The 16,213-nt window shown below is 55.5% G+C and overlaps 1 protein-coding gene across 5 annotated transcripts; it reads left to right on the top strand.

The window, feature by feature from the left end:
• Nucleotides 1-3,634: 3,634 nt before the first annotated feature.
• On the top strand, nucleotides 3,635-16,138 carry PCIF1 (PDX1 C-terminal inhibiting factor 1). Of its 5 annotated transcripts, XM_029220418.1 has the most exons (17): nucleotides 3,635-4,351; nucleotides 6,090-6,257; nucleotides 7,614-7,756; nucleotides 7,847-7,971; nucleotides 9,250-9,387; nucleotides 9,565-9,695; nucleotides 9,810-9,964; nucleotides 10,643-10,790; nucleotides 10,885-10,968; nucleotides 11,229-11,328; nucleotides 12,357-12,519; nucleotides 13,228-13,400; nucleotides 13,544-13,630; nucleotides 13,715-13,899; nucleotides 14,556-14,649; nucleotides 14,742-14,917; nucleotides 15,015-16,138. In XM_029220418.1, the coding sequence occupies exons 3-17, from the start codon at nucleotides 7,633-7,635 to the stop codon at nucleotides 15,244-15,246; spliced, it is 2,115 nt and encodes a 704-aa protein (XP_029076251.1). In that variant the 5' UTR covers nucleotides 3,635-4,351; nucleotides 6,090-6,257; nucleotides 7,614-7,632; the 3' UTR covers nucleotides 15,247-16,138. The 5 variants fall into 5 exon arrangements, with proteins under 5 accessions (XP_029076251.1, XP_029076247.1, XP_029076249.1 ...); XM_029220414.1 differs by having other exon boundaries at nucleotides 13,544-13,899; XM_029220416.1 differs by having other exon boundaries at nucleotides 6,090-6,356; nucleotides 13,544-13,899.
• Nucleotides 16,139-16,213: the final 75 nt, after the last annotated feature.

The raw sequence follows: 16,213 nt of genomic DNA, 5'->3' as shown, positions 1-16,213 counted from the left end.
ATGCTAACATGTTCCATTTGTTGGGGGTTTAGTTTTGTAAAGACCTCAAAAATATTATGTGTATCCCTTGAGGTGGAACAAGGACCCTGCCCCAAGGCTGCACTATTGTTTCTTTCTTTTTTTAATTAAAAAAAAATTTTTTTTTAAAAACATGTAAAATCTTTTATGTTTTTATAAATTTATTTATTTATTTATTTTTGGCTGTGTTGGGTCTTTGTTGCTGCGCGCGGGCTTTCTCTAGTTGCGGCGAGTGGGGGCTACTCTTCGTTGTGGTGCACGGGCTCTAGGCGTGCGGGCTTCAGTAGTTGTGGCACACGGGCTTAGTTGCTCTGCGGCATGTGGGATCTTCCCAGACCAGGGCTCGAACTTGTGTCCCCTGCATTGGCAGGCAGATTCTTAACCACAGCACCACCAGGGAAGTCTGATCACTATTGTTTCTTGACTGCTCCTCCCTTGCCTCTGTATCCCCTCTCTTTCCTAATTAGCAACTGTTTGAAAAGCTTCTATGCTCAGGAGCCCCACAGGGTCCTGCTCGGTTTCACGTCCAGGACTGGCTATGTCTGGAGGAGCTCTGCTTACCATCTCTCCTAACCCAGATCTGCTGTCTAGTGAGGCTTCTACAGAAAAGTTGATGGACTGCTTGAAAGCCTGCTCAAACCCATCTTGGGAGTACACGACCCCAGGCTGCTGGCAGGGACTCTGCCACATTGTGCAACTCATGTTTTTCTTGGTGTCCCAAAGGGTGCTGCCTTGGTGTTCCCACCACAGAAACCAGAGCCTGGAATAGAGATGGGGATACCTGAAAAAGTCACTAAGACTTCAACCCAGTGTGGTCTGTCTGTGGTCAACAAATATTTACAGAGGCTTGGGCACAGCGCTGGGTCTGGGGACTGCAGGGGTGACAAGCCCTGTCCCCGCCCTTAAGCAGTCCACAGCCTCGTGGACGGAGAAAATGGACAAACACTGAGCACAGGCCATTAGGGGAATACGGAAGAGGAGACCTGACCTAGCCTAGCCTGGGTTCAGGCAAGTTCAGGGAAGGCTGCCTGGTGGAGGCAACATCTCAGTTAAGATGAAGGCTGAATTAGGCAAAGGGGGAGGAAAAGTGAGAGCAAACAGCATGTGCAAAGGCCCAGGGTCAAGTGAGAATGCGGCACATTTAGGGAAATTATAAGGATCACTGGGACCAAATGAAAGAGAGATGGTTTGAAGGTCCGGACTGTGAATAACATGAATGTATGTAAAGTGCTTGGTGCAGCCCCTAGCAAACGCCCTGCCATAGTAGCTCTCATAACTATAGTCTTGGAAGCCAAGGTAAGGGTTTGGGACTTTATTGTGCAGTCAGTGGGGAGACATTCAAGGGTTTTAAGGCCAGGGTGACTTGGTCAGATTTGCAGTATGACCAGACTTAAAGAGATCCCCGTGACTGCATGGTGGATTATGGACCACGAGAGAAGCAGGGCTGGAGGATCAGAAGACCAGTTTGGGGACTGATCTCCAAACCAGTAGTAATTCAGAAAAGAGGTATAGGGTGGGGGCTTCCAATATCCCCCAACAGTGGAGTAGAGAAATATACATTGGAAGACAGGATACAGCAATGAAAATTAACTATGGCTACATGCAACAACTTAGATGGGCCTTACAAGTGCAATGTTGAGCAAAAGAAGGGAAACACATATAATTCCATTTATATAAAGTTTGAGGAACAGGTGAAATGAAGGGATAGTCTTTAGGGATGCATGCTTAGGCGGTAAAACTATAAAAGCATGGAAGTGATTATCGCAAAAGTAGTGGGAACAGTGATTACCCTGTGCTTCGCAATATCTTGACCTGAGTGACATTTACCACATTCACTCTGTGACAAATCACCTACCTTTCTGTTTTGTGTGCCTTCCTACATGTGTACTATTTTTTAAAAATATTTATTTATTTATTTGGCTGTACCAGCTCTTAGTTGCGGCATGAGGGATCTAGTTCCCTGACCAGGGATTGAACCCCAGGCCCCCTGCATTGAGAGAAGCGTGGAGTCTTAACGACTGGACCACCAGGGAAGTCCCTATGTGTGCTATTCTTCACAAGAAAAAGATTTTTAAAATAATGCTTGCTCTACGTAGTAGAGCTTGGTCTAAGTAGTAGAAATGATAGAGAGAAGGGATGAGGATATAACGGGAAGAACAAGTTTGGGGACGCAAAGAAAGTGAAGAGCAGTGTTTAATGCTCTGAGGTAGAGAAACCTACAAGACGTTGAAGTGGAAATGTCCAGGACCACTATGTGAGCTCAGACAAGTCACCTGCCCCGAGTACAGATTCCCTTCTCCACAAGAGAGAGAAGCAGTGTGGTTTTAAGGAATCAGCCTTAGGTTTTGGCGTTAAGAACCCTGAGCTTAAAATCCCAGTTCTCTTACTTCATGGCTGTGAACCTGGACAATCATTTCACCCCTGCCCCCTCCCCCAGCTTCAGTTTCCTCATGTGTAGATTTGATCTAATCTTTTCTACTCTCAGGGTTCAGAGAGGACAGATAGGATAGGCACTCGGGAAGTTTGATGCTTTGATAAGAGAATCTGAACAAGGAATGAAAAAATACTTTGAAAACATGAAGGCACGAACATGTAACCATCACTATATGATTTTTACACTCCAGTGTTAATAAGAACTAGCTAGTGAGCTTGTAAAACTGGGCATTCTGTAAGTCTAGAGTGACCATATAATTTATTGTCCAAACCAGGGCCCTTTTGAGAAAGGAAGCCATTTTAATAATTATGCCAGGACAACAGACATAAATCAAGACTGTCCCAGGCAAAGCAGGACATGTGGTTCCCCTGTCTGAGGTGGGGACCCTGCATCTGATTGCCTGTCAAGCCTCTCAGGTGAACTGTATGCACTGTGAGGGCAGGATCGCTGCACCTGCTGTGCCTACAAGGAGCTGGTTTATTTCCAGAGGTCTCAGATCTACATGGAGCAAGCCTCAAACCCCGTGAGGTGATAAGAGCTAACATCTGTTAGTGTCAGTTGCTATGCTGTGTACTTCCACAGGCAGCATCCCAGTTAATTCTCACCAAACCTTGATGAGGTAGGCAGCCTTATCCTCCATTAGAGGAAACTAAAGCGTAAAGAGGTTAAGCAACTCCTTCAAGGCCACACATCTACATCTCGGGTGGAGGAGGAGTTTGAACCCAGTCAGACTGATGGGAACCCTAGTTCTTAATTACTGTTCACACTACTGCATCGGGTTTGCTGGCACTCCCCCAACCCCACCAAGCTGCTGGGACCAGGCACCACGGACAGGAGCGGAGGCCCAGCTGGGGTATCTGCAGCCTCAGGCTCTACGTGGGAAGAGCAAGTCGAACAGCAGGTGGCAAGCCTGTCTTCCTAAGCTATCGCTGGGAGGTCGGCTTACTGGGGAGGCCAGAGGGAGGCGGAGCTAGTGAGTCGCCTGCTCACCTCTACCAAAGAATCCTGCAGGCAGCCAGGGACCTGGCGACTGCCATTCTCCTGCTGGGTTAACTTTTGTGGCCGGCCTGAGGTCTCAGGTTTTGCACTGCAACTAGCAACCACTGATATCAGTGTTGGAAAGCCCTCTGATGCATTTAGTTATAATTTCCCAACTTTGCCAAAAGCCATCTTTATTATATGTCTCTCAGGGCTATTTTGAGTTTCTTCTACTCAGGGGCTCTTAGAACTTATGCAGCCTCATTAGGGGAGAAAGTTCGATGTGCATGCAGCCTGCATATAAGAAATGGCTGGAAAACATTCGGGACAATGGTCCAAAGACGACAAGCGACTGCCCGGAAGTGGCGGAGCCGCGCCGCAGGCAAGACCCAGGTCCTCTGTACGTCCAGAGATGACGTCACCAGGACTCCTCCCCCAGGTGGGCGTCTGAGCCTAGCCCCCGCAGGTTTCAAGCCCGCTCCGCGCCCCCTGGTGCGCACACTCAGCCCGACTGCTAGCGCACCGCCCACCCAGGTCCTGGGGCCCCAGCGGGTGTGCTTGCGGGGGAAACTGAGGCAGGGAGCGTGCTCGTGGGTTCATTCCTGCCTCAGTCCACACCCCAGGGCCCGCAAAGCTGCCTCCCGCTCCTTAGACCCGCATGAACAGCAGGGAAGGACGGCAGGAAGGGGAGGGGGCCCACAGCAAGCGAAGTCTAAAGAGTCGGCCTGTCCTGCCACACTCAAGATGGCGGCACGGCAGCGGCGAGGTCCCTCAGAGGCGGTACCAGCGCATGCGCAGCGCGGAGTCCCGGCCCGGGACACAAGATGGCGGCAGCGGCGTTGGGGAGGGCGAGGCGGAGGCGGCAAAACGGGCGGTCGAGCAGAACGTGTAGCCGCGTCCCCTCGAGTCCGCTGCGGGCAGGTAAGAGCCCCAGGAAGCCATAGTCCCGCCGCGAGCCGCGCCAGGGTCCGGGGTCCGAAGCCAGGCGGCGGTGGCCCCTCCGGCGCTTTCCGCTCGAGGCTACCGCTTGCCCCGTCTCTGCCGCCGCCGCCATCTTAGGCCCACTGGTGGGCGGCCGGGCCGGTGACCTGGATGAGGGAGTTGGGTCCGGGGAGCGCGGGCGGACCGGTCTTTAGAGCCCCTCCGCCGCTGCCGCCGCCACCGCCTTTGTGTCGGTCTCCGACTCTGAGTCGCCTCAGCCCGGGGGCGGGAGCGCGCGGCGGGGCGGGGGGCGGAGCCCGGGAGATGGGCTGGCGCGCGCGCGCCAAACAGCCCGCCCCCGCTGGCGGGTAGGGGGAAGGTGCGCACGCGGCGGAGGTTGGGCCCTCCCCTCCATCGCGCGCCCCCCCGCGCCTGCGCACTTTGGAAGCCCTTTGACTGCTCCCTATTGGGCCGGAGTATTCTGATTGGTGCGTTACTGAAATGATCCCGCCCCGTCTTCCTCCAATCCTGGAGTCGGACTCTCTCTTCCTTCTGGTGTGTTCCTCTGGTTCCGCAGATACGCTTGTTTATCCTTAAGCTGTTGGGCCCTTGTCGAGCTGCGGTATGCGTGGGGGCCGGGAAGCCACAGGATAAATAAAAACTTTTCCTTAGTAATAGCAGTTTTCTCTTACTTGCAGAGATAACTTGCACTTAGTACAGTGTGCTAAGCTCTACGCATCGAGACCGTAGAGGTTGAGTGATTCTGGTTCTAATTCGGAAAGTGGCAGAAGCTTCTGGAACCGGGGTCTGTGCAAAGCCAGGGTTGATGCAGCACCGACCTGCTGCATCCACATCACCTGGGAAATTAAAAAACTTTTTAATCATGGAAAAGTTGGTAAAGATTTGAAGTGGTGTAAAGTGAGATTAGTCACCCAGTCTCCCAATCCCACTCTTGAGCTGTGTTTAAAAGATACAGATTCTTGTGTATCTCCCCTCCCCATCTCTACGATGTGGAGTGAGCGACAGGAATCTGAGGGTTTTTTTTAACAAGTTCCCTGGTGGTTCTGATGCACAGCTGGTTTTGGAAACACTGCGGAGTCCCCATTTGGCCTCACTAAGCTGTACTGCTTGTCCCTCCTCTGCATAGTTCACCTTCCTGGTGCATCAGTATCACACAGTATTTCTTGGGGAAAATATTTCAGTGAAGGTGAACACGCTGTGTTATATAATGCATTGGCATGGATTATTATTATTTTTAAAATTAAAGACCTGATTCAAAGAAATGTGTTTTTCCCTCACTGTGGGTGGCTTGGGACCGTGCCCACTCCCAACCTGTGATACGTATGTTGTTCACTTTCGTCTTAGGGGTACTGTGGTTGGCCAGACCAGCTACATAATTTGTGACATCAAATGTACAAATGAGAACACAGGCCCCTTGTTAAAAGTTTATTAAAGATGTGAAGACCGTGACAGCAGAGCATTAAACCAGTCTCAGGGCCCTTTTCAACTCAGGGTCCCGTGGGACGGTGCAGGCTGCAAGTGTGTGAGTGTGAACCTGTTGGTTGGGAAGCTTGAGAAGTACCGTTTTCATCCCCTGAATCCCCAGATCTCCCACAGAGTGTCCCGCCCTGTCCTGGGGGCTTCCGCCGTGCCCTGTGTCATTGCCCCTCTTGTTGTTGTCCCTGTTCTGCAGCATTTCACAGGTCTGTGACGCTCTTTTCTTCCCTTTGCTCTGCAGTTGCTGATGCAAGGAATCCCCTGGGCTCCCGTCCACTCCACTGCTGACCAGCCCACACGCCTGCACTGCACGCTTTCCTGCAGGCCTCCCCACTGCCTCTGTGGGACCAGGGGGTCCATCTGGCTGGAGAAGAAAGCCCTCTCATGCTAGCGTTGCAGACCCCAGAGGGTGAGAGAAAGAGGGACCTTGTTCAGCCTTGAGACCTGTGGGTCCGCCCCGAGGCACCGGGAATTCCTCTTCCCCAGAGGACCAAGGCATCTCCCCTTGGTCAGTGGTTCCAAACCTTTTTATCCTGGCCCCCTTTTGTTGTATGTGTGTTCTCTTGTTCCCTGCATTTTTATCTGCCAAACTGTACAGACGAAGTAACCGTTCATTTTCCCCTTTCCAAATTAACAAAGATGTCTGTGACTGGGTGTACAATAAAATCAACAAGCCAGTGATCGCTATGATGTCGCCAACAACCGTCAGAGCTTCTGATTGTCATGAGATAATCAATGTGACAACAGTCAGTTGATAAAGTTTCAGTAGCAAAGATAACCAGTGTTTAAATGTGCCTTTGTGGTCTTTTTGTGGGTAAATGTTTGATTTCTTTTGGGTGTTGTGACATTGAAAACAACTTTAGGAGCACCAGGCTGACCTCAGTTGACCCCTAGGAGTCTGACAGCCAGGTTGGGAACCACTTTGGCCATTGAGGCTTGTGCTGGGTGTGCTTTGGGTGGGGTAGTTAGGAATACAAATCAGAAGGAGCTGACCTTCTTCCTGGTGTTTAAGTATATTTTCACCTGGGGATTATGAAGGACTAAACTCGGTATTCCTTCTCAGTCCCACTGGTTCTTCCTGCTCTGTAGTGTAGACCAAGCATCTAATTAGATGCCATGCCCCTTCCTGGGCTGTGCTGTGTTCCAGTTAGATTTTACTGGATAGGAAAAGGAAAGAGGAGCAGTTACTATTTCTTCCTATGGTAACAGCTTCTCAAGGGCAGACTCTGTTCTGTCTTGTCTGCCACTGTTGGTGCTTTGTAAACATTGGCAGAATGAATACAGCTCCTGCTGGGTCCAGGTACCATGCTGAGCACTGGAGAGAGCTGAACTGTACCCAGTACTGAGGCCTGGGAGTTCTGACAGTCTAATGGGGAGACAAACCAAGTTAATGGACCAGACTATTTGAGTGCTACAATCCTACAATCCTAGGACTCTGATCACCTAGCCTGGGGAAGGGAGGATCGAGGAAGGGTCCCTGGAGGATGTGGACCTAGTGGCAAGCCAGGCAGAGAAGCGGGGAAAGAGTATTCCAGGCCAAAAGAGCAACGGGAGTGCACCCATTTACAGTTGAGGGAACTGCAACTTAGAGCTGAGGGCTCCTGTGGCACAAGGCTGGCCGTCCAGGAAGGGACTGGATTGGTTTCTCCACATGTGCAGGTGGTCACTGGGGCCCTTGTGGATTGTAATTGGGGTGCAGTGCGGGGGGTGGAACTGACCTCCATGCCCTGCTGGCCTTGACACCCTTCGGTCCTCTGTGTGGCAGGTCCGGTGTGGGTGCTGAGATGGCCAATGAGAATCACGGCAGCCCCCGGGAGGAAGCATCCTTGTTGAGTCACTCCCCAGGCACCTCCAATCAGAGCCAGCCCTGTTCTCCAAAGCCCGTCCGCCTGGTGCAGGACCTCCCAGGTACTGGCGAGGGGCAGTGGTTGGGTGGTGGGGTAGGAAGGGTGCCTGGGAGCAGTCTTGACCCTGGCTGGGCTCCGTGCTTGCTTGCAGAGGAGCTGGTGCACGCTGGCTGGGAGAAGTGCTGGAGCAGAAGGGAGAACCGTCCCTACTACTTCAACCGATTCACCAACCAGTCCCTGTGGGAGATGCCCGTGCTGGGCCAGCACGACGTGATTGTGAGTGCCGGCCTCGGGCATGGGTCTTGGCGGCTTCTGGCATCTGGGCCTTCCCCAAATGTACCCAGAGCAGCTATTACGTACCTAGCCCTGTGTCAGGACCTGGGGACACAATGCCAAGCAAGACAGACACAATCCTGCTTGTGTCTGGAACCTATACTTCAGTAGGAGAGACTGTCTGACACCCAGAAAGATGATTGTAGTGCACGATGCTGAACTCGCACTGCATGTTGGGCACTGTGCCTGTGATGTGGTTGTTAACAAGGTAGACCTGGTCCTGCCTCTGCATGCTCCGGGGACACAGTCTACTGGAGGGGCCAGGAGGGTTACAGTGTAGCACCTGCGTGAAGAATTGTGTCAGATACAGCCGGGATTCTTAGCGGATTCTTAGCGGGTCTGGGGAAGGGAAGGGGACGGGGAAGGCTTCTCTGTGAACCAGCGTTTAAGGTGAGAAGGTAGGCTGAGTGAAGTCAGGTGCGGGGAGGAGCACTGTCTGGGAACTGGAATGTCCACGTGATGGGGAAGTGGGGGCACGGGCTGTCTGGCGGGACTGTGGGCTTTTGGATTGCCGTCAGCTGGGGCAGCCTTTCTTGGCACGATCCACCCCCATGTCGCAGATGAAGACACAGGCTCAGAGAGGGGAAGTGACTGGCCCAAGACCTCAAGCCAGTAAGAGGCAGAGCAGGACTCGCACCTGAGGGACTTCAGGCTTAGGCCCTGCTGCCCACCATCACACACATACCCTCGGTGTCTCCAAAAGACTTCCCAGAGTCTCTTTGAGTTTTCCCTTTATTCCTAATTTTCATTCTAGTTCTTTTTTCTTTTTTCTGGCCGCTCTGAGCGGCTTGCGGAATCTTTAGTTCCCCCACCAGTTGTTGAACCTGCGCCCTCAGCAGTGAAAGCTCGGAGTCCTAACCACCGGACTGCCAGTGGAGTCCCCCATTCTGGTTCTTAAGGAAAAGCAGCTAACATGTACTGGGCACTGATTCCATGCCAGATGTCATGTTAAACTGGTCCTTTAATCACCTTTTCAGTGGCGAGGTCGGTCTCAGCTTGGCTGTTCTGAAGGTGAGGGAATTAGGAAGGGGAAGCACTCCCCCGGGGTGCACAGTCGCAAGGAGTAGGCAGGAGTGGAGCCGAGCGTCCCTCCCGCATCCCAGCCCCTCTGCTCTTCTCCAAGGAGTGGGAGCGGGGGCGCGGGAGGCGTCAGGCCTCCGCAGTACTGGGACTCCTAAGCCGCTGGCCCTGGTTGCAACTCTGCTGGTCTCCCTCCACCAGTCGGACCCTTTGGGGCTGAATGCGACCCCCCTGCCCCAAGACTCAAGCTTGGTGGAAACCCCCCCGGCTGAGAACAAGCCTCGAAAGCGGCAGCTCTCGGAAGAGCAGCCCAGCGGCAATGGCGTGAAGAAGCCCAAGGTGAGTGTGTGTGGACTCAGGAGCTGGCTGGGCTGTGGCAGCCCAGTCAGGTCCCCTCTGAGCGCTGAGCGTCAGCAGACTGGTCAGGAGGGGGCCCGGGGCGCAGCTCACCAGGTGCACACGGCGTCGGCGCGTGGGCCAGCTCTCCTGAGCTGACGCCTTTGACTCTTGCTCCAGATTGACATCCCCATGACACCCACGGGCCCGTCAGTGCCCAGCTCCCCCAGCGTCCCAGGAACCCCAACCCTGAAGATTTGGGGGACATCCCCTGAAGATAAACAGCAGGCAGCTCTCCTCCGACCCACTGAGTGAGTCCCTGCTGATTGGCTTGGGAGTGCCGATCACTGATGGTCGGCCTGCCTGGGACTGTGGGGTGGCAGGCAGGGCATCCCTTTCCTCATTGCTCCCGTCTGTGCCCCAAGGGTGTACTGGGATCTCGACATTCAGACCAACGCTGTCATCAAGCACCGGGGGCCATCAGAGGTGCTGCCTCCGCATCCCGAGGTGGAGCTTCTCCGTTCCCAGCTCATCCTGAAGCTTCGGCAGCACTACCGGGAGCTGTGCCAGCAGCGAGAGGGTAACTGCTTCCTGGGCCCCAGCCTCCTTTGCTTCCATCCACCGTTAGCAAGAGCTAGGGCTTGGCCAGTGGGGCTCGGGGAATGGCACAGTGGAGCCCAGTGGTTGAGCGTGTGCTGTGGAGGGGTCCCGGCTCCACTAACCACTGGCTCTGTGACCTCGGGTTTATCGATTAACTTCTCTGCCCTTGAGTTTCCTCATCTGTAAGATAGTGACAGTAACAGTGCCTACTTTATTAAAGGGTGGCTGGGATCAGTAATGCCCAAACAACAAAACCAATCATTAACACTTCCAGTGCTCACTGTTTGCCAGGCACTGTTCGAAGCCTTGTCACGTATCTGTAAAAGGGCATAAAAACCCGCGCACCTATACCTCACAGCGTTACAAGGAGTAAGTGCGTAATAAACTGTAGCTTTTATTAAGTAGCAGGTAAGCCTGCTTAACTTGGCTGAAATATAGAATCCATCCCTCCCCTCTTTGTTACCCTTTGTAACACCCTTTATAAAACTAGCAATTCTCAGAATACTCTGGGAAATGTTGCCTAGGACTAAGCTCCTGACAGAACGGGGGCTGTCTTGTTTACTGCTGTACCTCCAGTGCCCATGCCATGCCTCCTGTGCCGGCTGGCGTGGAGCCCGCTGACTCAATCCAGACCTTCATCAGCTCTCCCGTCCCACAGGCATCGAGCCCCCCCGGGAATCCTTCAACCGCTGGATGTTGGAGCGCAAGGTCGTGGACAAAGGTTCTGATCCTCTGTTGCCGAGCAACTGTGAACCGGTCGTGTCACCTTCCATGTTTCGCGAAATCATGAATGACATTCCCATCAGGTACAGCCCCGCAGCTGGGGCCGACCCCGGCAACTTGGTTTGTGTGCCCAGGCCGGTATAGAAGGACTCTAACTCTGCCTACTCTCTAACCCAGGTTATCCCGAATCAAGTTCCGGGAGGAAGCCAAGCGTCTGCTCTTCAAATACGCAGAGGCTGCCAGGCGGCTCATCGAGTCCAGGTTTGGCTCTGTCTCGTGACCCTGGCACAAGGGGGCTCTGAGCAGAGTGGGGGAGGAGGGCACAGGCCATTTGGCCCACTCTCAGGGCCCTGTCCTTGCGCTTGGGGGCAGGAGTGGGGCCAGCTCCCAAAGGCAGAACAAGGGTCATGATGTCAGCCTGGGTGTTGATGCCCAAATGCCAGTGGAAGTAGGATGGGAGGAGGAGGGAGGGTGGAGCAGACGCTTAACAGCCGGCCCCTTTATGTACCCTCAACTGGCAGGAGTGCATCTCCCGACAGCAGGAAGGTGGTCAAGTGGAACGTGGAGGATACCTTCAGCTGGCTGCGGAAGGACCACTCCGCCTCCAAGGAGGACTATATGGTGAGTGGCCCCAGCCGGAAGGCCAGTGGTGGAAAGGCTCTGTGGCCGCTGTCTCCGAGAAGCCCACTCTGCCTGCCGAGGCTGGGCGGGCCCCACGGCAGCCTTCTGTACAGTAGTACCGTGGACCTTTGACAGTCATCAGTCCCCAAACTCACGTCTGAAGATGTTCCTCTAGGCTCCTGGCTTTCTCCCAAAGAACATTTCCGTTCGCGTTCTTAATAGAATCCTGTGCTCGGCCACACACCATAAGTAGCTGCCTTTTCAACTTAATGAATGTTCAACGCCTCGCTTTAGATTTTTGGAAACAGATCGACAAACGGCCTTTTCTTGGGTGTGTGTGGCCCTATTTCAGTTAAGAGCTACCACCAGATTCAATCGCCCACTTTAATGTGTCCAAAACAATTCTGTTTTCTGGCCCAAACCCATCACTTCTTTAACTCTCCACCAGCACTAGCAATGGGCTTTCTTTTCAGGACCATTTTTCACAAGAGACAAGGTTTCGCACTTCACGATAATAACTGTGTACTTGACACGCAGAGAGTGACTCCCTTTCACCCATCACTCTGACACGTGCAATTCAGCGTAATTACAGATTGCTAAAAGCTCAAATTGCAAATCTGCGGTGACCACAGAGCCCCTGCTTTACAATAGTCTTTCTCCCTGTAGACTGCAAATGCCTTATAAGCAGGGATTGTGCCTGGTTTGTCTGTTTCCCCAGCAAGTATCAAGGGATTTGGCCCAGTGTAACCCCAACAATAAGTGCTGGCATTTATCGGACACTTACTGTTATGTCGGGGGCTTGCCAAGCCCTTAATGGGAATGATCGCATTTAATATTCAAACTGCCCTGTCAGGTAAGTATTTTGTGTTCCCTTAGCAGCTGAGGAATAAGATTCACAGATGCTGAGGGATTTGTCCAAGTGACACAGCTAGTAAGTAACAGAGCCTGTTTCAGAACGAGGACTGTTGGAATCTAACAGCCCTCCCCAGCCAGCCCACCAGAGCCCTGATCAGGAGTGTCTCCTCCAGGATCGCCTGGAGCATCTACGGAGGCAGTGTGGCCCCCACGTCTCGGCCGCAGCCAAGGACTCCGTGGAGGGTATCTGCAGTAAGATCTACCACATCTCTCTGGAGTACGTCAAACGGATCCGAGAGAAGCACCTTGCCATTCTCAAGGAAAACAACATCCCAGGTAAGGCGCCAGGTGGCAAGGAGCCAGCTGTGACGCCACCAACTCAGTATCCCGGGCCCTGACAAAGGGACAAGTGAGGCTGAGCCTCAAGGCCGCCAACTGGTTTGGGGAAGCCTGTTTCTCCCGGCAGTGCTTGGGGCGAGACCCGCTGTGGCCTTCGGCTCTGGGGTTTTAGCACTCCTCTAGGAAGCAGGAGAAGGGATGAGAAAGGGAGAGCCGGAGGAGGGAGAGCGAGACAGGCCAGGGATAAGTAGTTAGGTGGACCTGCTTTCACATCCGTTCTCTGCAAGCCTCGCTGAGGTGTGACACCGGCCACAGGAACGTGTGAGGATTCCGTGGGAACTAAAGTGCTGGGCCCCAAAAGATTCCTAAATAAGGTATTGTGACTATGATGACGAAGGCAGTGCAGGTCTCATACTTCTGCCTGGCAGCAAACCCACAGCTTGGCTACCAGGCCCCGAGGCGTGGTGGCCCAGGGGCCCGAGCCAGTACGGAGCGTGTTGACGTGGGCCACTGGTTCTCGCGCCTGCCAGTTGCCTAGCTGTTTCCTTCGTTACCGAACTGTCTGAGCTGCAGTTTGCTCCTCCACAGGGTGAGACTTACCGCCCTTGGTTACTGGGATGCGCGTGTGAAGCGCCTGGCCCTCGGTAGGCACTGAGGCTGTCCAGGGTGAGAGCTGGCGGCCCCTCACTCTTCTCCTGCCCACAGAGGAGGTGGAGGCCCCCGAAGTGGAGCCCCGCCTGGTGTACTGCTACCCAGTACGGCTGGCCGTGTCTGCACCTCCCATGCCCAGCGTGGAAATGCACGTGGAGAATAACGTGGTCTGCATCCGGTATAAGGGCGAGATGGTCAAGGTCAGCCGCAACTACTTCAGCAAGCTGGTAAGAGCTGGGGGGTGGGGGAGGCAGGTGCCCCCGGAGGGGGATGCGAAGGGCTGGTCTTTCTGGACCTGGAGTCCTCTGCGGGAGGCAGTGACGAGGGAGGGAAGGGCTGCTGCTGAAGCCCCCTGCTTTCTGTCCTACAGTGGCTCCTTTACCGCTACAGCTGCATCGACGATTCTGCCTTTGAGAGGTTCCTGCCCCGAGTCTGGTGTCTTCTCCGCCGGTACCAGGTACGGGCCTGGGGCAGCTGGAGCGGGGCCGCTCTGGAGCGGGGGGAGGCGGCGCCCCAGAGGCTGAGCGCCGCTGCCCTGCAGATGATGTTCGGCGTGGGCCTCTACGAGGGGACAGGCCTGCAGGGGTCGCTGCCTGTGCACGTCTTCGAGGCCCTCCACCGGCTTTTCGGCGTCAGCTTCGAGTGCTTCGCCTCACCCCTCAACTGCTACTTTCGCCAGTACTGCTCCGCCTTCCCCGACACGGACGGCTACTTCGGCTCCCGCGGGTGAGGGTCCGGGCCCGGTGGGTTCCCGCTTGCCCAGGCAGCCATCCTCCAGAGCACAGAGCCCACCTGGGTCAGCCGCTCCCCGAGGCTTGAGGGCTTTGGAGCTGGGCAGTCTGGGGTGGAATCCCTGCCCTGCCCCCACCCCCCATCTGTGTGACCTTGGACATGTGGCTCAGTGTGTGGGGAGCCTGTGCCACGCCCTCACCCAGCCTGTGGCTCTCAAGAGAATTAGCCCAGGTGTGGAGCAGCAGCGCCTGGTTCCGGGCACTGAGAGGAGCGAGAGGTGTGGCGGGGGCCTGGGGGTGCGGATGGATGAGAGGGGCAGCTGCCGCCCGGCTGGCAAGAGGGCAAGCTCAGCAGCAGGGGATTCCTGGGTGTGGCTCGTGCTGTGGTGGCACTGGGATCAGAACTGGACTGGGGCTCCAGCTCCTCCACTAACCAGTTCAGTGAACTTGGGCCACCAAGCCTGAGCCTCTGTGTCCTCATCCATTCAACAGAGATGGCCACACCTTGTCCCAGAATTAAGGGTGACTCTTGGCCTCTGGCCTGCCCAGAGCCATCTCTCCAACGTGGCTGCCTACACATGGGGGCAGCGCCTGTTTTTGGTGGAGGGACTGGGTCCTGGTGGGACCTGAAATGCTCACCTCTGTCCCCAGGCCCTGCCTGGACTTCTCCCCGCTGAGCGGTTCCTTCGAGGCCAACCCTCCCTTCTGCGAGGAGCTCATGGACGCCATGGTCTCTCACTTTGAGGTGGGTGTGTCGCCACGGGTGGGGGGCGGCGAGCAAGATGGCCGGCTGCTGGAGGGCCAGGCCCTGATGGCCACCGTGGGCCCCTCCCACAGAAACTGCTCGAGAGCTCGCCAGAGCCCCTGTCCTTCATCGTGTTCATCCCCGAGTGGCGGGAACCCCCGACCCCAGCGCTCACCCACATGGAGCAGAGCCGCTTCAAGCGCCACCAGCTGGTCCTGCCCGCCTTCGAGCACGAGTACCGCAGCGGCTCCCAGCATGTCTGCAAGAAGTGGGTGCTGGGCGGGTGGGGCAGGGGGGCTGGGCTGCCGGGCAGGGCTGACCAGGCCGGGCCGGGCCCCTCCCTGAGCCGCTGCCTCTGCCCGCAGGGAGGAAATGCACTACAAGGCCGTCCACAGCACGGCCGTGCTCTTCCTACAGAACGACCCGGGATTTGCCAAGTGGGGGCCAACGCCCGAGCGGCTGCAGGAGTTGAGCGCCGCCTACCGGCAGCTGGGCCGCAGCCATGGCTCTGTCGGCTCCTCGTCGTCCTCCTCGGAGGCCAAGGACAGGGACTCAGGCCGCGAGCAGGGCCCCAGCCGGGAGCCTCACTCCACTTAACACATCCTGCGGGGAGGAGGAGCCCCAGGGTGCTGGTCTGGACTGCTGGCGCTCAGGCCTCTTAGGGCTGAGTGGATCCCAGGACCCTCCTTCTGGGGTGGCAGCAGGACCCAGACTGCCAATGACATAGGAAGATTACAGCTCTGCCAGGGCTTCCCCTCCCTGCCCGCATCCCCCCAACCTCCCACCTCAGACTCACTCCAAGTCCCCTGTAAATAGGCCCCATGCCTTCCCTTCCTTCCCGGCCCCCGTCGTGTTGCCACCTTGTTTCATTTGTAAAAGGAAATACAGAACCACCTCCCTCCCTCAAGAATGTGTGAGGGTCTTGAGGGCAGAGAAGGCTGAGGAACCTGGAGCAACTTCTGGGACCACAGCCCGCTACATCCAGGCTCACCTTCTCATGAGCCCTGGGCCTGCACACCCAACCGAGGGCTCCGGTATCTTACTAACTTCTCATCCTGTGGTCCCCACACCTGGGTCCCTGGTGGCCTCCACCTATGTCCAGGAGGTCTGAAGGGTCCAGAGCCCTCCCTGCATCAATAATCTGCAAGCCCCAAACTCCCACAGCTGGTATCAGCTTCACTGATCCCTCTGGGGAGCAGAGGGCAGGTAGCTGTGTCGAGGCAGAAACCTAGATGCCTGCTGGCCCTGGAGCCAGCCCAGTGAGTGGGCAGCCAGCTATGTTTTCCAGTCAAGGGTCAGGAGGAAGAGCAGGTCAGAGGCACCTGGTTGGGGCGTGTGGCCTCTGCAGGCACCTGGCTGTGCTCTGAGGACCTCTAGGCAAGGAGCCAGTGCTCCCCCGAGGCCGGGGAGGAGGCAGGGTCTGAAGGTGCTCAGTGGGGCTTTCACCAGCTTAGCCATCTCTCCCAGTATCGGGCCTTTGCCCCGAGGGTCTGCCCTAGTGGGCCACTGTACTTACAGAGGCAGGCCAAGATGATGCACTGCGGGGCTGGGCAGCTTCCACCTC

The sequence above is a fragment of the Monodon monoceros genome, unplaced genomic scaffold (assembly GCF_005190385.1).
Source record: "Monodon monoceros isolate NGI ecotype Baffin Bay Population unplaced genomic scaffold, NGI_Narwhal_1 Super_Scaffold_13, whole genome shotgun sequence".
Lineage (NCBI taxonomy): Eukaryota > Metazoa > Chordata > Mammalia > Artiodactyla > Monodontidae > Monodon > Monodon monoceros.
The sequence above is the reverse complement of the archived record's forward strand: the minus strand, read 5'-3'. Positions and strand labels throughout refer to the sequence as shown.